The sequence below is a fragment of the Acinonyx jubatus genome, chromosome E2 (genome assembly GCF_027475565.1).
Source record: "Acinonyx jubatus isolate Ajub_Pintada_27869175 chromosome E2, VMU_Ajub_asm_v1.0, whole genome shotgun sequence".
Taxonomy (NCBI): Eukaryota; Metazoa; Chordata; class Mammalia; order Carnivora; family Felidae; genus Acinonyx; species Acinonyx jubatus.
This window is the reverse complement of record NC_069396.1, coordinates 4,181,067-4,195,910: the sequence shown is the minus strand read 5'-3', so window position 1 is coordinate 4,195,910 and position 14,844 is coordinate 4,181,067. Positions and strand designations below refer to the sequence as shown.

Here is a 14,844-nt window from a genome sequence, read left to right as displayed (position 1 = left end):
AAGGATTCCTGAGGGAGCCGGCTGGGTGAGCTGGGAACGCAGGGACGTTGCTTGCAGGGACCGGCCAGAGGGTCTTCTCCGCCCTCGGATGTCTGAGTCCTGCTCATTCTCCAGGGCCAGCCAGGCTCCGCCTCGCGAGCGGCTGCCCTCCTCCTCCCCTCCTTGTCTGGGGCAGGCCGGCTCTCACGGCCAAGGCCCCCTTGCCTGGAGGAGGCTCTTGACGGTGGTCTGTTACATGTCTCCCCCTGGCCTCCCCGGGGTCAGCTGGGCGCATGGCCGAGCCCCTGCCCGGCTGACGGCTGGTTTCCTTAGAGGACGGGGCGGGGGTGGGGGGCGGGGAACGTGTCTTCTGGGCCAGCGCAGACCCGCTGCCCAGCCGGACGATGTGCTGTGTCCCCAAGTCCTCCAGGCCCGGACCCAGAGCCAGCCAGGGGCTCAGGGCCCCCTTGGGCTTTGCCTCTACCGTTGACAAGTTGGACTGGACTCGAAGCGTCCCCTCGAAGGACGGGTCGGGGTTGGTCTGACTTGCAGCCCAGATGGTTCCCGGCTCTCGCGTTCAGCGTGGCCATGAGTAGTACCCTTCCCTTAGGCCACGTGCTCTCCTGGGACAGAATCGGAGCAGGTGTCACGAGGGGCCCAAACACGTGACTTCACGGAAGCGAATTCACACTTTTTTTTTTTTTTTTGTCCTTGGGTGAATTCTGCTTTTGATAAAATCCGTCCTCCGGTCGCACGAAAAGACAATGTCGACAGGGAGGAAGCCCTTCATCCCACAGCCCCGGCTCAGCCGCCCGCACTTGACTGGCGTAGCATCTGGCTGTGGGCCGGCATATTTTTACACAGTCGAGGCGGTGGCCAGGACAGCTTTTCATCCTTTTTCCTCCCTCCTCAGACGACGTCAGGCAGGTTTTCTCTTCCGTAGCCATCTCGGCTGTCGTTGCAAAGGCTGCCTTCGGGCCACCCAGCGGACAGGCCCAAAGTGAGCCGTTCCATCCTGGGACCTAGCCTCCGCCGTAGCTGCATCAGACCCCCTGGGAGGTGTGACAGTGCAGAGGGCGTAGAGGTCTCGCCCCTCCTGGGTGCGTTGTGCCCACCTGCCTTCCCAAAGAGCCCCTCATTCTCCGGGACCCCGCGGCAGCCCGGCCGTGGCGCTCCAGGGAAACGGGCGGGCCAGAGTGTCCCTTGGCTCCGTGGCTGTGTGGCCACGAGCGTCTTTTCCTATGCGGCCCTCGGGAGAGAGGCCGTTTCCCCGGCCACGTCGCTGACCGCCACCATTCGCTGTGGGTTCTGACAGTGTTCCAAGACCTCCTACTGCACGCTCACTGCGGGGCTCGTGGACGTGGCCAGATCCCTCTTGTCTTTCCTCTTTATCGAACCCGCTTTGTTTAGACTTGCTGGTGACGGTGACTGGGGATTTACATCCAGTTTATTTTCTCTCCCGGTAAGGAGAAAATGATGCCAACCCAGCGGACGGAGCAGTGGCCAGCAAGGGTGATGACCGGGTGGGGACAGGCGTCCCCTCCCCCTGGGGGCAAGGGAGGGCTCGGGTGATAAAACCCTAAATAGGAAGTTCCCCAAAGGGTCTGCCCACGTGACTGCAGAGCTCTGCCTGCCGGTTCCTGCGTCTTGAATTCCTGTTCCGCCTCGTATTTGACTCCTGGGGTCCCCGGCAGGAGTGCGGCCAGCCTTGACCGCGTGGAAACGAGAGGCTCCGGGTCCTTGTTTGGGGGTGCCAGGGACCTGCGCCCCCCCCGTAGCCAGCCATCTCCCAGCTTTCAGACCTTCCCCGCCGCTGTGGATGTCCTATCTGAGCCTTACCTGGACAGTTACTCACTGTTGTTCTCTGCACTGACCTTAAACGGACTCAACGCCTGAAATCAACCTGTGTTGTTGCTCTATTTTTTTTATTTTTATTTTTTAAGTTTATTTATTTTTGACAAAGACAGAGTGCGAGCATGTGCGGGGGAGGGGCAGAGAACGAGGGAGACACAGAATGGGAAGCAGGCTCCAGGCTCCGAGCCGTCAGCCCCAGAGCCCGACGCGGGGCCCGAACTCACGAACTGTGAGATCATGACCCGGGCCGAAGTCGGAGGCTTAACCAGCTGAGCCACCCCGGCGCCCCGTCAACCTGTGTTTTAAGCGACATCTGGGAAATGTGGCGCTCAGGGGCCACGTATATTTTCCCAAATGTACACTTGATTGTAACATAAAGAATGGCTCGCTGGGGGCCGGGCGGACGTTTCCCGCACACATAGGTGGCATGTGGGCCCCCCAGGGACTCTCCTGGCGCCCAGGGGGACCCCGGGGGTACCCTTGCAAGGGGAGCCCTTGCAAGTCGGGGTTCTCGGCAGTGATACAGGCGCTGGGCGGGATCTGCGGCCCCTTGCCCGGAGCCTCCCCTCCTCCCGCCTGCCCGTGCGTGGTGACGCTGGGAGCTGCGGTCTCTGTCTGCTGGGGGTGCGGGGGCCGGGACGTGACAGGCTGATCTGCCCCCGCAGGTACCGTTCTCCCGGCTTCCACGTGCAGTCCTGGTACGACGAGGTGAAGCACTACACGTACCCCTACCCCCACGAGTGCGACCCCTGGTGTCCGGAGAGGTGCTCCGGGCCCATGTGCACCCACTACACGCAGGTAACGCTCCAGGCGCCCCCCCAAACCCCTTCACTCACCTGGCCGCGCAGGACGGCCACCCAGCCGGGAAACTCTGCGCTCTCGTTGCCGCAACTGTTTTCTTTGATGTGGCGTTAACTCCAGGTGTCGCCGGCGGGCCGGGCTGGTGTTTGTGACCCAAGTACGGAAGCTGAGAGTGTAACAGGGATCTTCAGGGGGTGAGGGGAAAAAAAATCTGGTCCTTCCCCGCTTCACATCATACCCCTTTAGCACCAGCAGCCTGTACATCGAGGTCACGTCGTGTTGGCTCGTCCTTAACTCTGACACACGGGTGTCCTCTTTTCAGATAGTCTGGGCCGCCACCAACAAGGTCGGCTGTGCTGTGAACACCTGCCCGAGGATGAACGTGTGGGGAGATGTCTGGGAGAACGCGGTCTACCTCGTGTGCAATTACTCTCCAAAGTAAGAACACGTGACGTGGCTGGAAGGGCTGGGATGCGCTCGCCGGCCATGGAGGACCCAACTAAAATCAGCTTGAGTGGTGAAGTCTCTTCACGAGTTCACATAACGACACACCTAGCGATGGGTGCATCCGGTGTAGCTTAAAAGCGCCGCGGTATCGGCGAAGACTCAAGCTCTTTCTGTTTTCCGGCTGTGCTATCCTAGCCTCTTGCTCCCAAGATGGCTGCAGAGCACCAGCCATCACGTCCCCCCAAACTAAAGGGAAGAGAATGGTAGAAAAGGGCTTTCTCTCAGGCCTTCCTCACCCCTGGCCCACTTTCTCACGTCATTGGCCAGAACCAGGCCACTCACAGACGAGGGGGGCACAAGATTTCCCCAGCTGGCTTTAACCAATGAAATTGCCCTAACTGGCTTTGCCGGTCATCTGGGACTGTCCGACCAATCGGAAGTGGGAATAGCTGTTGACCGGCCAACCAGTGGGGTGTGCCATGGCAATACTCTGGTTTTTTTCTTCTCTAAAAATACGCAGCGGACAGCATTCTAGCAAACAAAGTCACGCTAGACCTGGTTTTCGCATTTTTACGCTTCCCCTGCTGGGAAGGCCCGCGTGGCACCTCTGTGTGGCAGCCCCCATCTTCCTCACGCCATGCTGATACCGTCGGCGTGCCACTGGTCCCTTCACTCATTCACCCCCTTTGCCCCTCAAATATGTGCCGATTCTCAGAGCACGATCTTCCCAGCGGAGAGCCCGCGGTTTGCACGCTGGCCACGGGGCTGGCCGCCACCCTCGCACCGAGCCGCGCACACGGTGTGTCCTTGGCGCGTGCTTGCTCCGTGACTGAATGCAATACAAATGACCTCACTTATTTGGTTTGGGCCGGGAGTGGCCGCGAGGAGGCGGCATGGGGCGGGGGGTGGGGGGCAGCATCGCTAAGGTTGGGAAGCAAATAGCCACTCTGGGTGAAAGCATCTGGCACGCCCGTGCCGGCCGCATCTCGGCAGCCCGCAGGCCTGAGGGCCGGCCGATTATGTCATCGCTGGGGGGAGGTGCAGGCCTGACAAAGACCAGTGATGGGCCCACGATGGTGGGACCCCCCCCCCCCAACCCCGGCCCGGTGGCAGGTGGCGGGTGAGGAATACTTCCATTTGACTGTTGGTGTAAAAAAAAAATCCGCCAGAAGAACCTAGCAGAAAAAAGTGCTGCCTGTTTTTGGTTCCGGCTGGTTTTTTTTTTGTTGTTCTTTCCCCAAAAGGAATAACGTCTTGTATGGTACACGCTAGTCTTTTTTTTTTCTTTTAATAATTGACAGACCTTTATTTTTAACATTCCGTGTTCATGATCTGTCACATTAGGAAACCGATTCGGGGTCCTCGGTGCCCACTAGTCTTAAGTGTGCGGCTCGATAAATCCCACCCGTGTCTGCGTGGACCGGCCCGTGCGGGCGGCCGCGACCTAGTGCCAGGGGCTGGGGGCTCACATTCTAGGGGTTGTGCGCCCCGGGTCGAGGCCGGGTTCTGGTGATTCTCTTCCTCCCTGTGCCCTCATGTGGCGTCTCAGTGTGTGCAGGGTGGGGGGAGGGGGGGCCCTAGTGTCTCCTCTTATAAAGACTCGAGTCCTGGTGGCTCAGGGCCCCCCATCCTTGTGGCCTCGTTGAACCCCACTTACCTCCTGGGAAGCCCCGTTTCCACACTGGGGGTGAGGGCCTCAATTAGCGGCCGGCGGGGAGGCAAACGTTCAGTCCGTATGATACGTCTACACCCATGGAACTAGCACCCAGCTCAGGACGGAGAGTGTTTTCAGGGGCCCAGGGTGTTGCCCAGAGGGCCCACCATTCCGACATCCCTCCCCGTCGGTCAGTCTGTCTGGTTGGGACCCACACGGCAACGGGCCAGGCAGATCGGCTCTTTCGCGCCTGGCGTCTTCTGCTCAACACCGGGTGTTCGAGATTAATCCACAGTGTTGGCTGTTCGGCGGGCCTTTTTGATTGCCGCCTCGCACCCCGCGGCGTCCGCGGCCTCTTTCCTAAGAGTCCGAGCCGCTGGCCATTCAGGACGCCGACCCGGGCGCCAGACCCGGGGGGTGGCTGACAGGGTGGGCTCGGGGGTGGTGTTTGGGCAGAAGCGGGGGATCCCGAAACCTGATGGCCTCGTGTGTCAGGGGGGACGCTTACTCCAAGGACCTGTTGGCGGAGTAAGACCATCGTCTGCCCGCAGGACGGTGGCCTAGGACCTGGCACCCAGCCATCAGGCCATAAACGTTAGTGGTTCGTCTTTGAGGAAATGTGGAACCCTAGATGGGGGGCAGACTTGGCTGGTGGGGAAGGACGAGCCCATCTGGGGGCCAAAGACTGTGACGAAACCTCTGCCAACTTTTGAGAAGTGGCTTAAGAGGGGGACGTCAGAAGCCTCCCAGCACCAAGGTGTTGGGGCCTGGGTAGGGGGTGGCCCGCGGCGTTCAGAGTCGCGTAGGGCAGGACACGGGCAGGTGTGGGGCCGAAGGGGTATGTAGATGCGCACAGTGACGTGACAGAACACGACTGGGATTCTTCTAGAATTTTCTAGACTCTTTGCAGCTGCCCAGAAGCCTACGCCCTCCTTCCTCCCCCAGACAGCTTGGGAGAGGGGAGAGGGGGGCGCCCCAGGCCCTGGGGTGGCGGCCCCCCCCCGATGGTGTTTCTGGTCTGTCCGCAGGGGGAACTGGATTGGAGAAGCCCCCTACAAAACCGGCCGGCCCTGCTCCGAGTGCCCGCCCAGCTACGGAGGCGGCTGCAGAAACAACTTGTGTTACCGAGGTAGGTCGTGACCCCCCGGGAGCGCCTTTCTCCTCCCATCTGGGATACGACATGCAGACCGGGCGGGACGGAGGTCCAGCGGGGTCATTGCCACGAGCAGTGATGTGTGTCTTCCCAGGGGAATAGCTCATGCCACGGGGCTTACCGCGGGGGCCTTGACTGTCATCCGGTGGGGCTGGGGATGACAGCCTCCTGAGGAGGGAGATGCAGCCTCGGGGCGAGAGCAGGAAGCGGAGCACACACTTGTGCCTGGAGTTGTGAGGACCGTGTGGTCATGAGCTGGGAGAGAGAAAGGCTGCGAACTGCGGTTTCTCCCGCTGGCCCGTCCCTCTTCTCTGTCTTCGGGGCTCCACACCCTTGTCTTTAGGGAAACCCCCCGGGGTGTCCCCACTCGGAGTCCTGCACTCACGAGCCCCGCACACCAGTTTTGAGAATGGCCCGCCCGCTGCATTCCAGCAGTGGGACCCTGGTCAGGCTGCCTCCCCTCCCTGAGCCTCAGTCTCCCTGCCTGAAAGTGGGGGTCACGGCGGTACGAGAAAGCGGGCAGGGGCTGGCACTCGGGCCCGACCGGCCTTCCCCGTGTCCCTGGCAGGCAGGGCCTGTGGCCGCACTCCAGTCACCCCAGCAGGGGTGAGTCCCCCGTCGGATCCCGAGGGCTGATTTGGGGAGCGTGAGGGAGGGACGCTCTTGGCCTCTTGGCTCTCCCGCTGTTCTTTGCGGAAACCTGATCTCATCACAGGGCTGTTCTCAGAGCACTGTTCTCAGAGCCCCTCCGTGAGGGGCGCCAGGGGCCCAAGCCGCAGCCGCCTGGGCTGGGGGGGCATCTGTGTTGTCACTGGCGGTGCGTGCTCTGGCGTACCGCTGGCTTTCTTTGTGCCTCAGTTTCCCCAGCTGTAACAGCGACAGATTCCCTCTGTGGCGGTTTGCTGGGAGGAAGCAGAGAGAGGGACGGGAGCTCCTTCCCGCCAGCCGCCGGCACATGATGCTCGGCGAACGGGCCCTTTACCCCTCGGAGAAGTAGTGGGCAGGTGTGGTGGCACTCCCTACCTTGCGTGGGGTCTGACCTGGCAGATACCTTCTCCTTCCTGGAGACACAGCTCTGGCGTCCCACCTCCTCCAGGGAGGCCTCCCTGATGACACAGGCAGTGCACCTGCTTCTGCAGTCTTACTGTACGGGGACCCCTCGTGAACCCTGGTCACCTGTTGTTACAGCTGCCCGTTCACCCTGGGGCCTCCAGGGTCCTGTAGCAGATGTGTTCTGAATACATATGTCCCCGGTACCCCCAGAGGGTCATTTTCAAAGAGCAAACGCACATAAAGGCACCTTAGATGCTCGGTTACCCACCCAATGAAGCCTTTGTACTCGTTTCTTTATTTTTGGTGGAAGACGCCCAACTTCCCTTGGCAGGACTCCCCGTTTCCACAGCCAACCACGCAGAAAGTCTCCTCTAAAGCAGCTTATCTGCGTAAGCTACTTAATAAGCGTTTATTGAGAGTGCCTGGCAAGGCCTTGACCTATAATGGTAGATGGAGCGGGGATACAGATAGACCGTGAGAGAAGTTTCCGCCCCTCCAGCCTGAAACTGGGACCCTGTGTGGCGACCAAGGACATGGGCTTCACGGAAGGACAGTGTGACCCTCAGCTGTGTGAGCTTGAACGGGTAGCTTAGCCTCTCTGAGCCTCGGTTTTCCTGTCTGTGAAATGGGGCTGATCATGCCTCCTGGGGAGATGGGACCGCACACCGAGGAAGGGCCGAGCCGGCGGGCGGTCACACGGTTTGTGTTCAGAAGACGTTAGCCGTGAGCTCTGTCCCTACCTACGGAGGAAGCTGCGGGAGGACGTAGGCCCAGCCGTGTGCCCTGAACCCCCAGGGCTGGACAGTGTGCACCATAACCTTGCAGTGAACTTGGGCACGGAATTTCCCCAGTCCTGTGCTGCTCTACGCGGGGCACCTTAATTAGGATGTGCTCAAATACAGCCTGTCCTCTGGGTAAGCACACCTCTTTTCATGTGTGCGTCTGAGGGCGAGGACTGTCTGCCCATTTGCTTAAATAGTGAGGCCTCAAATGCTTCGGATGCTCTAGCAAACTATATTCGGCTGAATAAAGCCACGATTATGAGGTATAAAAATCTTACAGGCCAGTGGAAGAAACCCCGGCTCATTCCCGAGATAGCTCTGGCTTTCGGTTGAAGGGCCAACCTGAATAGCGACATTGACAGGAACAGCGGCCAGACGCAGAGGCAAACCCGGGGTCTTTGTAAAAAGCCGTCACCGATAGCTTTTGGCTACAAGTGGCGAATTCCAGAATTCCCATCTTGAATGTCTCTGAACTCAGCCGGGACTTTCTTTCTTTCTTTTTTTTTTTTTTTTTTTTCCCTCTTTTTCCCCCAAGATCTCAAAGACACACTTCTTTTAAGACTTAGCTCATCCTTCATTCAGCAGATTTTTTGGGCAAAATGGTGCACAGCCGGATGTCCGTTGTGGGGTGTGGGGGGGGGGACAGAAACAGGCTGGCTCGCTCCTGGCCCCAGGGAGTTTCCAGGTGGTGGTGACATCGCACCTGTGAACAGAGCTCTCATTAGGATAGCACCCCGGCTCTGGACCTAAATCCGCACCCTCCCCCCCTTAAATCCCACCCGCTCTCCTCACCTGAGGGACCGGCCAGGGAGACAGGTGCAGAGCGCCCCAGCCTTGAAAAGCAGGGGACTCTTGGCCCCTCGTTTGCATGCTTGTTTTGCTTAGCTCCGAGACACTTGGTTCCCCCTTTGGAGAAGAGAGGTTGCTGTTCCTCAGGAATGAGGCGAGGGGGTTCGTGAGCGCTCGCCAGGACTTGAATTTCAATCCGGTGCCACAGAGAGGCCGGGGAGGCCCCGGATGTCATCGTCACTGGGCGGCGGGGGGTGGGGGTGGCTCTAAGGCAGCAGTTTCCAGCTCTGGTCCACGGACGCCCCTGGGGGACGGGTGTGCACGCTGTGAAGGTGGGAGGGCTTCCCCGGCAAAGGCACGCATGCATCAGTCGGCCCTCGACAAGGCCTCGAGGAAATAAAGCTGGCAAGACTTTTCTGCGCCTCGGCTGGAGTTCACCGTTTGGGACCGTGGCACCGTGGCGGCCTGAGGGTGGTTCTGAGGAGTGGCTCGCAGTTGTCTTTCAGGATGCAGACTCGAAGGTGCACCTGATCCTTAGGAGAAATGGAATTTGTGTGGCCACTGAGCGTGTTTGAAAACTCGGGGGTCGTGGTCGAGGTTGGAGAGGCGATGGCAGCGGGGTGACGTAACTCTGCGTTTAACCCGGAGATGCGCTAACTCAACCCAGCTTCGGCTTTGGATGTGAAAAAGCTGGCCGTGAGCGCCGGGCAGGGAAGCTTCGGTGCCCGAAAGCCCGAAAGCCGCGGTTGAGCAGGGACTCACAGGCGAGCGGAAGGGAGCAGACCCTGCCGGTGGCCGGGCATAGCGCGGTCCGAGGACAGCGACGCGGGGCCCCGTGCGCCACGGTGGGCGCACAGACGAGGAAGGCCCCTGCCCCCGGGAGAGCCCCAGGGGCCAGAGGGAGCTCAGGGGAGACCGTGCCAGCCTGGGCTCGGACGGGGAGGCGGCCCCCCGAAGCCGCGCCCTCGGGCAGGTGGTGGCGAGCGGGAGGAGGTAGGACAAGGAGCCAGTGTGACCACCCGGGTGCGGGCACTGGGGTTCGCACCTCTGGTCGGGGCTGCCCCCGGGTCCAAAGCAAACACGGCGAGCAGAGAGCCGGCCGCCTCGCCTGGGCGGGTGGGATGCCCCCTGGCCGGCTCGGTGCTGCCGTGGAACTTTCTCTCTGCTGCTGAAACGAGTCTTTGTGAAAGCGAACCGCAAGCAAGTTCGGTTTCCCGGTTGCCGTTTCCGTGCGCCCCCCCCCGCGCCCCCCCCGCCCCTGCCACCCCACCAAGTGCATTTTTGTGGCGTCCTTCGTGTTGTCTGTCTCGCCCCCGCCCCCGCCGTGAAGAAGAGACTTTCGTCCCCAAACCCGAAACGGACGAGATGAACGAGGTGGAGGTGGCTCCCGTCCCGGAAGAGAAGCACGTCTGGGTCCAGCCGAGGGTGACCAGACCCACGAAGCCCAAGAAAGCGGCCGCGGTGAACTACATGAGTGAGTGGGGGCCGCCTCTGCGAGGGGGGGGGGGGGTGGCCAGGAGGGGCGCCGCGGGGCGGGGAGGGCTCCGAGCAGGCAGACAGTGGGGACACAGGGCGGGTCTGGGTACAAAGGCACCGCCCCGAGGCGTTTTCCAAAAAGGATACTTTTAAGTCATTTCCAAAGCAAGCGTTATGGGAGTGGTGCTTGGGGGGCCTTTCCCGCCAGGCAGGTATTTCGAGGTGAGGCCTTGCCCTTTCAGCAGGGGGCCTGGGCTGAAACTGGGTCCCCCTGGAGGTGCCGGCAGGGCGGGCATCCGGGCCCGGCTCTGGTGCCTCGGACCCTCACTGGCCCCTTCGAGACTTGGTTTGCTCATCCATAAAAGGGGACAGTAAGGCCCACGTGGGGTTGCTTTGAGCATCCTTTGCAGTAATGGGGGCCACCCAGTGTCAGCTCTGAGGTCATCACCTCAGTGCCACCCGCGTTCCCTCCAAGGCTCCTGGAAGTCCCCAAATGCAGGGTATTGTCAGGCTTTCCCCTCTCCTGCCCCTCGATGCCCTCACCTGCCCTGGCTGGAGCTCAGTGCTCCATTTCCCCAAGGTAGCGCCTTTCCTGAAGGCTCGGGGCTCTGGAGGGGTGTTTTCTCATGAGCACAACACAGGCCTGGGTCGTCCACTCATGGTTCTCTGCTTCCCCTAAGCCGGTTCCGTTAAGAAAATAAGAATTTAACATTACAAAATAAATGTCTTTCTTTCTTTTAAATAAGAGAGACAAATCAAGAAACAAGATTTTTTTAAATGTTTATCCGCTTTTGAGAGAGAGAGAGAGAGAGAGAGAGAGAGAGAGAGAGAGAGGGAGAGAGAGACCAGGAGAGGGGCAGAAAGAAAGGGAGAGACAGAGAATCCCAAGTAGGCTCCACGCTGCCAGCGCAGGGCCTGACGTGGGGCTCGAAACTCACAAACCGTGAGATCGTGACCTGAGCCGAAATCAAGAGTCAGATGCTTAACCGACTGAGCCACCTGGGCGCCCAAATAATAAGTCTTTTTGACAAACTCTGACCCCACGCCAGGATTCTGACGTGTCCCTGTAAGACAGACAAGAAAGTAATAGTCGACAGAAGTTGTCTTGGCTGCAGAAGGCCTGTAAGTCCCACCCTCCAGAACCTTCTGGGGCTTCAGGGCACTTGGTGCGTATCAGGCCACCCTCCAAAGCCACATGCACGCTCTCAGTTAACGCTGACAGAAACAGCACCCAAGGTCCTATCCCCACTATCCGTATGCGGACACACCCTCACGGAGGGGAAGGAACATATCCAAGGTCACACTGCTTCTCTAAAGGGGCAGGTCGGGGATTGGAACCTCACAGCTGAAGCATGCAGCCAGTGGGCACTGCTCCTGCTCAGGTTGTGGCACGGATTCCAGAGTGTTCCAGAAAGTTCTTCGGAGTGGGGGGTGGTGTCTGTTAACTCAGACCGATCCCCCTGCTTTTGTGACGTGTATTTCCGCACTTCTCTCCTAGCCCAAGTTGTCAGCTGTGACACCAAGATGAAGGACAAGTGCAAAGGGTCCACGTGCAACAGGTAAGGCCCAGCTGCACCCCTCTCTGGCCGACGCCTGCACCCCCTTCGAAGCGTGTGCCGCGGTCATGGGCCACGTCGTGATCAGTGCGTTGCCGGCCAGCCGGGCCGAGCTGGGTAGAGACTCGGGGGAAAATGCCCTCCTCTACTCTTAGCACAACGGTTGTGCCAGGTCAAGCGGGATGCTAGGTAGGCTCGTTCCCTGTCATAGGCTAGACCGGCCGTGGCGTCGCAGGGCTCCCTGCAACTGCCACCGTGTAATGCCTAGACCCGAGCTTCTTGGCCTCGGCACTCCTGACGTTTAGGGCCAGATCATTCTCTGGGGCGGGGCTGTTCTGTGCACTGGAGGGCGTCGAGCAGCATCCTGGCCTCACCCCCCTGGATGCCAGGAGCACCCCCACCCCCAACTGGGCTGCCTAAAAATGGCCCCAGAAACTGCCCCACGTTCCCTGAGGGCTAAAATCAGTCCCGGTTGATAGCCTTTGACCAGGGAGCTGGCCCAGGCTCCCACCTCGTGGGGAGGATGGGCCCGAGTGACGGATGCTCTGGGTCCTTGGTCCAAAGAGAATCCCCAGGCTGTGGATGTGCCAGGAGCAGATGCACTGTAGACACGGAGCTCGTGCGTGGCCGGGGCTTCGTTCCACCTGCTGCGCAAAGGGGGTCACGGGGTGGCCCGGGTCCCGTGCAGAGCAGGGGAGGGCGGGGGCCGTGGGAGGACACGTGTGAGCCGGCGCTGTTGGCCGCGGGCAGATCCAGCTGCACGGCTGTGAAACCCGAGTCCCCACTGGAGTCAGAGCCACCAGGATGTTCCCCGGCAGTTGAATGAATCCGTCCGGCTGATGGGCTCACTTTGTGTTGTCCACTCAGACGCTGAGGAACGATTGCCAGGAAGGCCCGGCTTGGGTCTGGCGAGGCGGCCGCTGGGCCGCTCTTTCGGGCAGCAAGCGGCCACCACGTGCCGCGGGGTCACGCGCAACCCCAGGCTCGTGGCTGGAAGCCCGTGTCGGTGGTGGAGCCCAGCCGCCTCGTCCGCCCGTGGCTCCCGGCGACCGTACCCCTGAACGCGAATCGTGCTGTTTAGCGCGCACACCAGAATGAGAAGGTAGCAGATCCTGCTTCGAACCCTGGCGACTCGGAATTCGGTGTGCCAGGAGGAGGCTTTGCTCGGACTTTGGCAGGAGCGTTAGCAAGTGGCCCCGGGGCATCCCAGGGCGAGGTGGCTCGAGGGCCAGCAGGTGCCGAAGACGTCAGAGCAGTCGGGTTGTCGGTAGATGAGCAAATGCGGCAACCACGGGTGCCGGAATGACCCGGGCACGGCGTGAGGGCACATTTGCGTGGCCGTGGGGCCCAGTTGTCCCTTCGCGGTGACGTGCGTTTCTGTACCGCGAGCTCGTGAGGAGAACATCACGCCAGAGTCGTCAGTGGGGAAAAAATGACGAGGCTGGAGAACATCCATCAGATAGCCTCGAGAACGTTCCGGAGTCGGGGGTCGATGGGACCCTCTGCAAGCAGGGAGAAGGCAGGGGTCCGGCCACACGAAGGCCACTAGAGGCCTCTGATCGGGAACTACGACTCCCCCCACCTGCAAACACAGGAGCATCCACGGTTCGCCTCCTGGAAGTCAGCCCATCCCCTGGCTCATCAGTTTTCTGTCCACAGTGCTTTTACAGTCATAGTATTGACCGGGCCTCCCCCCCTCTCCCCCGACTTTAAAAAGTATTCACGTGTATCGTCAGTAATTCAGGAAAACACCACCAGCACCAGAGTTTAGAGAAAAAACTAAAGATTCCCCGCCTTTCGGCAATATCCGTAGAGATTTGATGTAGCTTCCCTTCCGGTCTTTTTTCTGGGCACCGGGGAGGCTCCCACAGCTAACGCCCCTCATGTGCTACTGTTTTCATTTAAGATTTTCCGAAGTCACATGTTTTCCAAAACCCTCATTTCTCACGGATGCATCATACCCTAACGTACAACCGCACAAAAATGTGTTAGGCCGTCCCTCCGACGGTGCCGGCTTCTTCCTGGTCTTTCAACGATTCCAGACCTTTGGTGCAGTACGTGGGCCTGACTTTCCGGCTTCTGGCCTGGGCTATGCGCTTACAAGGAAAACTTAAGAATTGAAGGATAGGCATTTTTAAGGCTTTCTGGAAAGGTGCATTTTCCTGGGCAAGAACACCATCGTTGAATTTTATCCTATCTAAAAAGAAAAAAAAAACAAAACCCTTGGAATCTGACACCTAGAAAGAGGCTTGCCCTTTCCATTTGCGCCTTCTATGATGACTGATGTTTGAGGATTTTTGTTTTGGTGCCTTTGAAACCACTTGGTTTTCTTCCGTGAATTGTCCATCAGTTGGCGTCTCTGCCTTTGACATGAATCTTTTTATTATTTTTTTTAATGTTTATTTCTGAGAGAGAGAGAGAGACAGAGTGTGAGCGGGGCAGGGGCAGAGAGAGAGGGAGACACAGAATGGGAAGCAGGCTCCAGGCTCCGAGCCATCGGCACAGAGCCCGACGCGGAGCTCGAACCCACGAACTGTGAGATCCCGACCTGAGCTGAAGTCGGACGCTTCATCGACGAGCCACCCAGGCGCCCCCTCCCTATGACATGAATGTTAAACACATGAAAACGAGGTCAAATTGAATCCACAATGGTGTTCCTGTGACTATGAACTTCACCTGGGTCTGGCCGTGACTCCCTTGAAAACATCTGGAGCCTGCTTCTCTCTGGTGTCCATGATAGAACTTCCGGACGAGAAGAACCCCGATGAATTCCTGGTGGGATTTCATGCACACACGTTCACTTATGGGAATCATTTGCTTTCTTCTCCATCAGGTACCAGTGCCCAGCGGGCTGCCTGAGCAGCAAGGCGCAGGTGTTCGGAACTCTCTTTTACGAAAGTGTAAGTGGCCCGTGTGGACTCCCAGCGCGTTTGGAATGGAGGTTGCTGGTTTTGGCCCGAGGAGATTTTTTTCCTTCTACCCCCTCCGTCCCAGAGCTGATGTGCGCCTGTCTCCGGGCTCACAGACTAGTAAAGCCACTTTTGGGACCCGGGGTGGACCCTCGTGAAGGTCAGTCTCCATGTTAGACCGAGCGTTAATATGCCTCCCTGCGTGGGGAGAAAGGGCCATTTGTCACCGTTCTTAGTTCGTAAAGCACCTCGGATGGGTTTTCTCAGATAAGCAACCCAGGAACAAAGACGTGTTCTGGGGAAAGGCGGGAGTTAGAAGCGGGGTGAGCGTTGGCCCGGTGTTTTGGCTTTTTGTGGCTTGGGGACAAAACCTTGGGCATCTCCAAAGCAG

At 59.4% G+C, this 14,844-nt stretch overlaps 2 protein-coding genes across 2 annotated transcripts in view; one reads left to right on the top strand and one right to left on the bottom strand.

Moving 5' to 3' along the window:
* CRISPLD2 (cysteine rich secretory protein LCCL domain containing 2) overlaps positions 1-14,844 on the top strand; it is a 60,275-nt gene that overhangs the window by 20,204 nt on the left and 25,227 nt on the right. The window contains exons 4-9 of the mRNA XM_027076325.2: positions 2,499-2,631; positions 2,957-3,072; positions 5,764-5,864; positions 9,843-9,986; positions 11,487-11,547; positions 14,378-14,444. Coding sequence (XP_026932126.1) covers positions 2,499-2,631; positions 2,957-3,072; positions 5,764-5,864; positions 9,843-9,986; positions 11,487-11,547; positions 14,378-14,444 — 622 coding nt within the window. The remainder of the gene's footprint in view (positions 1-2,498; positions 2,632-2,956; positions 3,073-5,763; positions 5,865-9,842; positions 9,987-11,486; positions 11,548-14,377; positions 14,445-14,844) is intronic.
* Positions 11,797-14,844, bottom strand: part of ZDHHC7 (zinc finger DHHC-type palmitoyltransferase 7) — a 111,257-nt gene continuing 108,209 nt past the window's right edge. The window contains exon 10 of the transcript XR_008293742.1: positions 11,797-11,808. The gene's annotated coding sequence lies outside the window, so the exon portion shown is untranslated. The remainder of the gene's footprint in view (positions 11,809-14,844) is intronic.